This window comes from Pongo pygmaeus, chromosome 2 (genome assembly GCF_028885625.2).
Source record: "Pongo pygmaeus isolate AG05252 chromosome 2, NHGRI_mPonPyg2-v2.0_pri, whole genome shotgun sequence".
Lineage (NCBI taxonomy): Eukaryota > Metazoa > Chordata > Mammalia > Primates > Hominidae > Pongo > Pongo pygmaeus.
The window spans coordinates 203,706,479-203,718,615 of record NC_085930.1 but is presented as its reverse complement, the minus strand read 5'-3'; the positions used below and the strand labels follow the sequence as shown (position 1 = coordinate 203,718,615).

General features: G+C 36.0%; 1 protein-coding gene across 10 annotated transcripts in view; it reads left to right on the top strand.

Annotated features, from left to right (window-relative positions):
* ATP13A3 (ATPase 13A3) overlaps positions 1 to 12,137 on the top strand; it is an 83,565-nt gene that overhangs the window by 24,244 nt on the left and 47,184 nt on the right. For 7 of the 10 annotated variants that reach the window (XR_010125806.1, XR_010125805.1, XM_054483797.2 and 4 more), the window contains 8 exons: positions 547 to 644; positions 1,953 to 2,126; positions 2,813 to 2,995; positions 3,241 to 3,311; positions 5,589 to 5,669; positions 6,788 to 6,857; positions 8,361 to 8,495; positions 8,975 to 9,047. Coding sequence is in view for 8 of the 10 variants with exons in the window: in XM_054483797.2 (XP_054339772.1) it covers positions 594 to 644; positions 1,953 to 2,126; positions 2,813 to 2,995; positions 3,241 to 3,311; positions 5,589 to 5,669; positions 6,788 to 6,857; positions 8,361 to 8,495; positions 8,975 to 9,047 (838 nt within the window). In the remaining 2 variants the exon portion in view is untranslated. The remainder of the gene's footprint in view (positions 1 to 546; positions 645 to 1,952; positions 2,127 to 2,812; positions 2,996 to 3,240; positions 3,312 to 5,588; positions 5,670 to 6,787; positions 6,858 to 8,360; positions 8,496 to 8,974; positions 9,048 to 12,137) is intronic. The other 3 variants (XM_063662566.1, XM_063662568.1, XM_063662567.1) reach the window with 1 other exon arrangement.

Sequence of the window (12,137 nt, the reverse complement as noted above, 5' to 3'; positions counted from 1 at the left end):
CTTTAGAAACTACTTAAGTGTCATCTAAAGTTTGATACATCCCATGAGCAAGTGATGAATACATCACTGCTTTGAAAGAATTCAAATTTAAACAAAATCTTATTAAATATTAAAAGAACACTTTGATGGTATAAAACAGCAGTCCCCAGCCTTTTTGGCACCAGGGACTGGTTTCATGGAAGACAATTACGGGTGGGGAGGGATGGTTTCGGGATGAAACGGTTCCGTCTCAGATCATCAGGCATTAGATTCTCATAGGAGCACGCACCCTAGATCCCTTGCACAGGCAGTTCACAGTAGAGTTTGTGCTCCTGTGAGAACTCCTGTGAGAATCTAATGCCTCTGTTGATCTGATGGGAGGTAGAGCTGGGGCAGTAATGCTTGCTTGCCTGTCGCTCACCTCCTACTGTGTGGCCCCTGTTCCTAACAGGTCCATGACCCAGGGGTTGGGGACCCCTTGTATAATAGACAGTTGATAGAATGAAGTTATATCGTCTACTAAGATATAAAATAATTCACTAACATTTGTTCCCTTTCTTCCCTTAGTGATCTTCCATTGTTTTGAAACACAAGACCTTTAGACCACTGTAGGTATGGACAAGGAAGAAAGGAAGATCATCAATCAGGGTCAAGAAGATGAAATGGTAACCAGCTGTTCTAATTTACTTGTGAAGTATGAAGACTTTATCTCTGCAATTTATTATTTTAGGGACTAGAAAAAGGCACTTAACAACAGTGGCAGCAGCAGCTAACTCAATGGGCTTCTTTCTTCATCCTGTGCTTTTGAATTGGGATTGTGTAATATGTCTATTAGTTGCTTTTAGTATAATTCTTTTTTTACTTGTGGTCTGTTAAAACTTAGAAGAAGTATGTTTTTGCATTTGGTGATTTAAGAGGTAACATTGGCTAATATAATCCTAAATAAAAGATTTAAATACAATCCCAAATAAAGATTTCTAATTTTGACTTACAAAAATTTTCTAAAATCAGCTTAATAAAAAAAGCCAACTTCAACTTCTCTACTTTTTGTTGGGGGGAGCCAGAAAGATGTCAGGTAAAGTATAAGATGCCCTGTTAAATGTAAAAGTCACATAATCAAGGGAGAAATTTTTAGTATAAATATGTCCAAATGTTGCATGGGACAGACAAAAAGATTATTATTTATTTGAAATTTAAATTTAAGTGGGCCTCCTGCATTTTCATTTATTAAATCTGGCAACACTTGTTGGGGGGCTAACCTGAAACTATGAGACAGTTTGTCAGTAGATGAAATTGATTAGTCGCAGTGGTATTGGGACAATTAGTAAATCATTTGGGAAATAGATGAAAATCTATTCATCCAAATGTACTGTGATACTCTCGATTATATTGTGCAACAGAAATAACATGTTAGTGGGAAACTAGTGAAATCCTAAAACTGAGTTTAGTTAATAGTAATACGGCAGTGTTAATCTATTGATTCTTAACAAATGTACCAAGAAATGTTAACATTAGGGGAAACTGCACAAATGACATACAGGAACTTCATGATATTTTTGCAACTTTTCTATAAATCTAAAATTTATTTCAAAATAAAATGTTTATTTAAAAAAAAGCCCACCTCATAACAAAATAAATTCAAAAAGAATTAAAAAGATATGTAAAAATGAAATTGCAAACATTCTAGGGAAGTGTACTAAATATGAATTTACTATATCAGTGGGAAAGAACGTATTAGGCATAAATTAAATATAAAATCAAAGTGTAAATACCAACAAATTTACTTAAAATATAACTGACTGTAAACTGGTCAGAAACAAAATTTAAAGGTAAATTATGGATTGGAAAATATTTACAGTTTATGTGACAAGACAATAATACCTATCTGGAAAACAAAGAACTTTGGAATGTGTTTATCTGCCATATCATTTTATCATTTGATAATTAATCATGTGATCGCTGTGTCCATGCAGGAGATTTATGGTTACAATTTGAGTCGCTGGAAGCTTGCCATAGTTTCTTTAGGAGTGATTTGCTCTGGTGGGTTTCTTCTCCTCCTCCTCTATTGGATGCCTGAGTGGCGAGTGAAAGCGACCTGTGTCAGAGCTGCAATTAAAGACTGTGAAGTAGTGCTGCTGAGGACTACTGTAAGTTTATGTGTTTACTTGTAGCTGATTATTTAAGGAGTAAAACAATGTCTTTGTGTATACTTTATTCAAAATAATAGATGAAGGGAACATTGCTGCCTGAATAAAATGAGGAATGCTAATTCTAGTATTTCTAGAGGATTTGTGTTTGAATTGACTATTATTATAGCGATTAGAGTTTAAAGGAATCTTAAAGATGATCAGATTCACCCCCTTCCTTTCATATCTGTTATTGCCCTGAGAGATTAGATACTTGTCTGTTAAGGTACTGGTCCATTAGGACTGTAGTCCAGATCTCGGTCACTAGGCCAGCTGCCTGTCTGCTGTGTGATGCTGATGCATCTCAGCCTTTTTTCTTTTTTAAAAACCCTAATTGGAAGCATTTTATAAGAGGTTTTAATATTTAGTCTAAATATATAGGCTAATTAAGGAATTACTTATGATATTTTATGAAGTATTGATGTGCTTATCGGTAAAATATGTCATAAAAACCATGAGCAATTGAAAGCACCTTATGTTTGAATTTAAGCATCCTCATGAAATGGTTTAATATTTAGTGAGTAGGCGTGATGTTTCCTCAATTAGAGATGAGGAAATAATGTCTCGTAAAGAATGGAAAATAAATGAAAATATAGGCAGTTTTATATAAAATTGACTCCTTACCGTTATCCCTTTCTCTCTTTAAGGATGAATTCAAAATGTGGTTTTGTGCAAAAATTCGCGTTCTTTCTTTGGAAACTTACCCAGTTTCAAGTCCAAAATCTATGTCTAATAAGCTTTCAAATGGCCATGCAGTTTGTTTAATTGAGAATCCCACTGAGGAAAATAGGCACAGGATCAGTAAATATTCACAGACTGAATCACAACAGGTATTGTGATCTTAATGTCAAAGTTTCTTTAAAAATCAGAATTGTTACATTTTATGCTCTCATGTATATTCTATAATTTTGTGTTTGCAGTTAATGCTTGAGATAAATTTACATGCATATAAAATATTACATATTACTATATATAATGCTATATATAATCCTATATATAGCTATTAATAGAAGTAACATTACATATCACAAGTGATGATATGCTTTTTGGTATAACGTTTATTTGTGTTCCACAGATTCGTTATTTCACCCACCATAGTGTAAAATATTTCTGGAATGATACCATTCACAATTTTGATTTCTTAAAGTAAGTATTTTCCTTTTGTTTGGATTATATTTTGAATATCCTGAAAACGTTCTAGGTAGAAAAGAGTCCATTCGAGTATTCATAAAATTGCTGAGGTTTTATTTCATAATTTCTATTCACGTATTAATTAACAACTCCCTGTTGCTGTTTGAAGGCTCATTAGCCATTTTAAAATAAGTCCCACCGCAGCTTGCACCATGGCAGAGTTTACATGAAACTTAGAATCAGTATGATGCCAAAGTCTACTGAGTCTGAGTTCTTACCTGTTTCACCTCAAAATAATTTTGAGTATACCTCAAAGCCTGTATCTTAACTTAGAGTATCTGAATCATTACCTATTAGTTTACTGACACTTAAAGCCTGTGGTACTTGAGGAGTAGAGTAATAGGCAAATAGAAATTTAATTTTACTATGTAGATAAAGAATGGGGCAAGCTGTAGTAATTCCTTTATTTTTAATCGAGGATTTAAGTTATATAAGTACACATTAAGATTCTATTTTTATTGCTCTTAAAATAATTGTTATAAATACTCATTAATATCGTTGCTTTAGAGTGCCAAAGGAATTCTTAATTTTAGCGGTAAAAAGAAAATCATGTTATGAACATTGAAAATATTCATACCTGTAGGTTTCTATTGGAAGTAAAAAATAAAATATTCCTGCTTGGATTTTTTACTCAGATACACGGGCATGGGCATGTTTACATGCCTAGTTCTAAAAACCATTCCTGATTAAGAACTATTGCCTTAAAGAAAATCAGGCCGGGTGCGGTGTCTCATGCCTGTAATTCTAGCACTTTAAGAGGCCAAGGCGGGCGGATCACCTGAGGTGAGGAGTTCAAGACCAGCCTGGCCAACACGGTGAAACCCCGTCCCTACTAAAAATACAAAAAAAATGAGCTGGGCCTGGTGACGGATGGCTATAATCCCTAATACTCAGGAGGTTGAGGCAGGAGAATCGCTCAAACCCAGGGGGCTGGAGGTTGCAGTGAGCTGATATCACGCCACTCTGCTCCAGCCTGGGCAAAAGAGCGAAACTGTGTCTCATAAAAACAAAGAAAATTGCCAATGGGCTGTCATTTTGTTTAAAAAAAATTTTTTTTGTGTTTTTTTTTTGACTTGGCACTGGCCCCTGCTGCCTTCTGGAGAAGTCATCAAATTCAGTGGGAAGAAATGTCAAACATATTTACTGTGTGTCTTCTGCTAGCCATAGAAACTTAAAAATTTAAACTTACTCCATTGATTGAAGTGAATTATGAAGCTTAGCTTTCCTAGGTGGAAAATGTGGAAAAGGATTGGAATTAAGTATATGTAAGACTCTTTGCTTTAGAGTTTTATAGCTGGTATCTCAGTTAAAATAAGCATAATTAAGGCAGAGGGGTGGTGGCTCACGCCTGTGATCCCAGCACTTTGGGAGGCCAAGGTGGGCGGATCACCTGAGGTCAAGAGATTGAGACCATTCTGGCCAACATGGTGAAACCCCTTCTCTACTAAAATTACAAAAATTAGCTGGGCATGGTGGTGTGTGCCTGTACTCCTAACTACTCAGGAGGCTGAGGCAGGAGAATCGCTTGAACCCAGGAGGTGGAGGTTGCAGTGAGCGGAGATTGCGCCACTGCACTCCAGCCTGGCGACAGAGCAAGACTCCATCTCAAAAAAAAAAAAAAAAAAAGCATAATTAAGATATTTTGGGAAAAAGTAGATGTGTGTGTTGAATCCCACTTGGAATTATTACAGATTTTAGGAATTGTCTGTGACTCATAAATTCTGCACTTCAAACCAGGTATGCATTAGGGAAGGGTTTGGATTGATGCTTTTATAGAGATGGAAGAAAATGAATAGAAATTCTTAATTTGACTCTAAAATTGAAAAGGAGAAACTAGCTAAAAAGTAAAATGTTTTCATCTTTGGTTTAGAATTCTCAAGTTGTACTTTATCTTAAAATTTTAAAGTTTAATTTTAGTTATTACAGCTTTGGCACAGTCTTAAGGATAATTATATTATTATGTAAATTTGAGTATTTAGAGCCATCTCATCTATCCTGCAATAAATATATTGAATAGCTTCGAAGTTGGGTTTGAGACTTAGATTTGTCATTGTTTATCTTAAGAATTTGAGATTTAAAAATTCTCATTTGTTATCTCAATTTTTGTTAAGGGTTTCTAAGCATTTGTAAGGAAGTCACACCTTTATAAAATCAGGCATATAGAAAAATGAGGCGTTAAGAAATTTGGATATTTTAAACTTTGTTTAAAGTAAAAACTTTGGATTTATTTAGGGGACTGGATGAAGGTGTTTCTTGTACGTCAATTTATGAAAAGCATAGTGCAGGACTGACAAAGGGGATGCATGCCTACAGGTAATTTTTATCCAACTAAAGTTAGATCTTCTCAAAATTCCTAAAAGCAGTAGTATACATAGTCAACCCTTTACCATATAGTTGTACATATTAACAGATACTTAAATATTACAGACATAGTAGTTGAGAATTTATTGATGTTTTATTTGGGTAAGACTGTCTCAGTTTAAGAATTATAAAAATGTGCAAGCTGATATTTTGAAGTTGGTATCCCTGAAATTTTACCATATTCCATCAGTTCCCAGGTGCACATTTTTCCACCTTTTAACATCTCTGAGATTGGGATGTGTCATAGAGTTGGTGAAGTGTCATTCTTGATAGCATTTTTATCTTTCTTGATCATATAATAATGGTATGCCTTATAATTGATAGCACCTTAGATTTTCTGAAATACAAGCATGAGTTCAAATTCACCGTAATGAAAGATTGTAAATTGGGAGACATAATCTTCTTCATTGTGTTATTCCTTGTTAAATCATAAAAATACACCAGTGTATTGCATATGTTAAAGATAAATGCCACTTTGAAATTCAAGAAGAAATTTTCTTATAGTTCTGTAACATGTTCTTTCAAAGGGATAGAACATAAAATTCACTTAATTTAGCCTTACACTTCATAAAAGTCTAGAATTACTCTATCATATAGAAAATACTATTGTAACATAAGGAATTAAGTGGAAACATTTAAACTTTAAAAGCATTTTCTTTTAAAGTCAAATGTACAATGTTTTGAACTAAACACTGGTAGTGCAATATTAAAAAAAAATAAGGTCCCTCAAATTTATTTGGTTTCTTGCAAAAAATAATTGTAATTCAAAATTGTTAAGATCTAGTGTGTTCAAGGATGCAAAAGAGAACCTTTTGCTCACATGGTATTATAGACTAGTGGGAAAGATACTTGTCACACATAAAGATGTGAGACAAAATGAAGTTAAGTGCTACCAGTATAGGTATCTTCGTTTTAAATTCTGTAGGTAGAGAGTTTGAATTATAGAAGACAGGTGTTTGGAGACATGAATAAGAACAGTCTGTGGTTTAAGCCTTACCTAATACAATGCCTTTCGTAAATTATGCTATTATGATATAATGTAATACTATTAATGTATTTTCCTGTTATAGAAAACTGCTTTATGGAGTAAATGAAATTGCTGTAAAAGTGCCTTCTGTTTTTAAGCTTCTAATTAAAGAGGTAAGACTATTGATTGTATATAACTTAACAGTCATGATCAATGGATGTGTCAATTTGGAATGATTCGTGATTAAAATATTCTTGGTTTTCTTTTTCCTAACCTCTTTTTGCATATTTTTACTTGGAAGGTAAAGACGGAAGACATTTACTCTGGTAGAGAAAGAATCTGGGGCATGTATTCTTAAAATTTTGTCTAGTTTTGCTTTTATTACCTGTTGAATGTCTAGCAGAGTTAGGCTCACCAATCTTCATTCTGGTTTTTGGCTAAAGCTCAAGAATTAGTTGTATTAGGTGAACACTTTTAGTAGTAGAAGTAAGATTGTTTTTCATCAGTTCCTGAGAGTGGCCATGTAATGTTGCTTATGAGCATAGCATAGTGTAGTGATTAGGAATTGGAAAGCCTGATTTGTAATGTAGTTCCATCAGTAACCAGCTCTGATCTTTAGTACATTCTCTCTGTTGCTTCTTTACCTATAAACTTGGAATAAGTTTTTTCCAATTATCTCATTTGGTTTTGAGGTAAAATGAGACTATATATGAAAGTGCTTTGAAAAGTACAGAAGCATCAATTTTAAGACATTGGGCGGGGGATGTTTAATGAAATTGATAAAATATCATGACATTTGGGTAGACGAAGTTCATTGCCAAGGTCTCCCTTTATCTCTTTTTCATTCAGGATTTAATACTTAGTTATCATCTTAGAGAAAGCAAAGTAACATAACCCATTAACTCATATTTGTCTTTCCTTTGGCCTCCAGTTAACTTTTGATATATAAGTAAATTTGTGTTTTGAGTTTATAGTAAGCAAACATTTGTTCAGTTTCATTAAAAGTTTTGTATTCTATTAGCCCAGAGCACAGTAATTGGAAATAAATGTACTTTATTGCCAAAGCAGATTGCAGAACGGCTAAAATCATACACTTACTAGCCTTTTCTAGCTGAGTCTGTATTTGGATGGTATGAATCTAAATGGATGCCAATAATTTAAATTAACCTTATTTAGCCAAATTCTAGTAGTTTAGTGATAATAAGAGTATGATAGCATATTGCCCTACTTTTTTTTTTTTTTTTGAGACGGAGTCTCGCTCTGTCCCCCAGGCTGCAGTGGCGCGATCTCGGCTCACTGCAAGCTCTGCCTCCTGGGTTCAAGCCATTCTCCTGCCTCAGCCTCCTGAGTAGCTGGGACTACAGGCGCCCGCCACCATGTCCAGCTAATTTTTTTGTATTTTTTAGTAGAGACAGGATTTCACCATGTTAGCCAGGATGTTTTGATCTCCTGACCTCATGATCCGCCCGCCTTGGCCTCCCAAAGTGCTGGGATTACAGGTGTGAGCCACCGTGCCCAGCCTGCCCTGCTTTTTAGGGAAGTACATTTTGCCGTAGAATACTATGGAGCTTATCTTGTACATATTTGTATCTTTTTGGTTGTCAAATGAAAAGGTGGACAATCTGTATGGTCATTAATACCTCATTCAGTTTGACTTTAAAATCTTGTTTTTTTAGGTTCTCAACCCATTTTACATTTTCCAGCTGTTCAGTGTTATACTGTGGAGCACTGATGAATACTATTACTATGCTTTAGCTATTGTGGTTATGTCCATAGTATCAATTGTAAGCTCACTATATTCCATTAGAAAGGTAAGTTCAAATTTATTATGGGTTTCACAACTGTATTTGTATTTTGTAGTAACATCTAAAGTGTATAGAATAGTACTCAGCACAAAGTAAATTCTCAGTGCAGTCATTATTTTAGTTGCATGACTATATGCTCCTTCTTACCTCCCTTTTTTGTTTGTTTTGTGGGTTGGGAGGTTGGGGATGGCAGGTGCTTTTTAGAGTCAAGACTCTACCACTTGACTGTCTAGAGACCATAGGGATCTGTAGTTGCTGATCACAGACTGGAATACTGGAAGGTACTGTTTTCAGGGCTATCCTGTTAAAGTGCTTCTTGTTTTGTCTTGAACTAAAACAATGAATAATCTGAATTTCTGACTCGACATTTTATAAAGATGGAGTGATATGCATTTATTGAATTAACTTATTTTTTAGTACTCTGGCTTTTTTCTTGAGGAGTGAGTTCATATTGGCTAGTTTCTAACTTCTTTTTCCTCTTTCAGCAATATGTTATGTTGCATGACATGGTGGCAACTCATAGTACCGTAAGAGTTTCAGTTTGTAGAGTAAATGAAGGTAAGTAATTGAAGTGAATGTTGGAAGAATAAATCAAAAAAGATACCTGTTAGGCATAATGTGTGAAGTAAGCCCAAAGTATAATACATATACATTCTTTGATTGATTGAGTCAGTGTCTCTGTCACTTAGGCTGGAGTGCAAAGGCACAATCTCAGCTTACTGCAGCCTTGACCTCCCGGACTCAAGTAATCCTCCCACTTCAGGCTCCCGAGTAGCTGGGATTACAGGTGCATGCCACCATGCCCAGCTAATTTTTTTTTTTTTTTTTTTTTTTTTTTGGTGAGACAGGGTTTTTGCCATGTTGCCCAGTCTGGTCTCAGACTTCTGGGCTGAAGTGATCTGCCCACCCTGGCCTCCCAGAGTGTTGGGATTACAGGTTTGAGCCACTGCACTCTGCACCTGGCCTTTTTTTTTTTTTTTTTTTTTTTTTTTAAAGTCAATGTGGTGTCACTGTTGCCCAGGCCTGAGTGCAGTGGCTCAACTTACCCACCTGTCTCAGCCTCCCAAGTAGGTGGGACTACAGGCTTGTGCCACCATTCCTGGCTAATTTTTTTTTTTTTTTTTTTTTGAAGAGACGAGGTCTCACTGTGTTGCCCATGCTAGTCTTGAATTCCTGGGCTCAAGAGATCCTCCTGCCTCAGTCTCCCACAGTCTTGAGATTACAGGCTTGAGCCACTCTGCCTCGCACATACATTCATTTTTTTAAGAACTAAAAGTATACATTTCAGTTCCTGAGTTTGTATCAAATTCATTTATTTATATAAAATTGTATTTTTCTTCTATGTAACAGGCAGTATGCTAGGCTCGGGATTCAGTGTAGAGATAACAGTAGTAACAGTAACAATACAGTGTGACAAATGCTATGATAAGGAGAAGTCAGCCAACTTATATATTAGGGGGAGCTCATTTACTGTAGGTATCAGGGATGACTTCTTTGATTAAGTGCTTTTAAGTGGTGACTATTTGAATTAGCCAAATAAGAGGTAGGTGAGAAGTTGATAAGGGGAGGCTGAGAGAAGGAGAGAAGAGGGTTCTAAATACCCAAAGACCTAGAAATTAGAGATTGTGTGGACATTATAAGAACTGAAAGAAGAAATTTAGTATGACAAATACAGCAACTATAAATGATGGATAGCTCTCTGAAGCATGTTAGGGATTTGGGCTCAGTCCAAAAGACAGTGGAAAGCCATTGAAGGATATTATTGTTAATTTATTTTATTTTATTTTATTTTTTCGATAGAGTCTCCCTCCCAGGCTGGAGTGCAGTGGCAATCTTGGCTCACTGCAACCTCCGCCTCCCAGGTTCAAGGAATTCTTGTGCCTCAGCCTCCTGAGTAGCCGGGATTACAGGCATGTGGCACCACGCCCAGCCAGTTTTTTGTATTTTTAGTAGAAACAGGGTGTTACCATGTTGGCCAGGCTGGTCTCTAACTCCTGATCTGAAGTGATCCACCCGCCTCGGCCTTCCAAAGTGCTGGGATTACAGGCGTACGCACCATCACACCCAGCTAATTTTTGTGTTTTTAGTGGAAACGGTGTCAACCTTGTTGGCGGGGCTGGTCTGGTACTTTCAAGTGATCTGCCCGCCTTGGCCTCCCAGAGTGCTGGGATTACAGACGTGAGCCACCATGCGTAGCCACCATTGAAGGGTTTTAAGCAGAGGAGTGATAAAATACTTGCCCTTTGGAAAAAAATCATGCTGGCGTCCACATTCGGACTGGTTTAGAGGAGAGTAATACTGAAGGCATGCCCCCCCGAATCAAGGTAGCGATTGTGGAGATGAAAAGAAATGAGTTCGAAAGATACTTAAATGTGACCGTTGAACAGGATTTAACTCATTGGATATGAGGCCATGGAGCGGTGTCTGGCTAGGTGGATGGATGTTGGTGCTATTTAGTTAAATAGGAAACTCTGGAAGAGAAGCAGGCTTGCAAGAAGGGTAATGTTTTGGACATGTAACTTGTCTGGCAAGATGTTGAAGAGGTAAAGGAGGCAGCACAGCATCATGGGCCTTGGAGGCAGAAGCCGCTTTGATTTACTCAGAACACCAAATCAGTCTCCATTTTTTTGACTCAGACTAATCCAAGAGATTGCTTCCTTCCCTGTGCTTCCTGGCCACTTGCTACTCTAGCTGGGAAGATCTGCCTCCCTTAGCTGAAGTCTAAGATGTGTAGCTTATCGATGCCTCTCCTCTTCTTGTTCTGCTGTTGCTGAAGATAATGGGGATGCCAGGGCAGACATACCATTCAACTTGAATCTTCCTTACCCACTTTGTATAGTCTTACATATCATTGATACCTTGTTTTCTAGTACGCCTAAAAGGAGTAGAACTTCAAGTGGTATTTAAAAGCTTTAAGAAAAGTCAAATTTTTACTTTTTTCTTCCCATCTGAAGAATGGATTTATTTTCTTTTTAAAGAAATCCAAATTTTTAAAAGAAGGGATCTTATTTTTAAAATGAAGATCGATAATATCTACTGTGTACTAAATGTCATTCTTTAAAAGTTGTTCCCTCATAATTTAGTAAATTACTTCCTTTTTTAAAAAAGAGGAAAGAAAGAGTGTTTGTCTTACAGGCTAACATCACAAACAGTAGGTTTCTTCTCATCCATCTCCATTTATAAACTAGTGTGACTGTCTTCTGAGCACAGTATTAAACCTGGGCAGGGAGAGAGAGGGTGTTAGAGAATGAGAGGAAAAGAGAGAGAATACCTACATATAAGGGGACCCTAAAGAAAAGCCTTTCACCCTTCGGAAGATCTTTTCATTTTCATTTTTCTTTTTTTCAAACACCAACTTGTACCAGAGGGAAGATCTTTTTTAAAAAGTGTTTCACTAAAATTTGTAAGGAAATAATGAACTAGATAAAATATTACAGTGTTTAATTTATTTAATGAATTTACTCATATTTAAAATAATATCTAAAAAGAGTAATTTAGGAATATTGAGGCAATGAGACTTGAAGGTTATAAATAGTGGCAGTGAGAAAAGGAATATTATAGATACGCTGTTGAAAAGAAAATATGCTAAGTTTTCTAGTGCTTCCTTCTGTTTCCAAGGGATTATAGAAATCGGAGTTTGTTTGACCT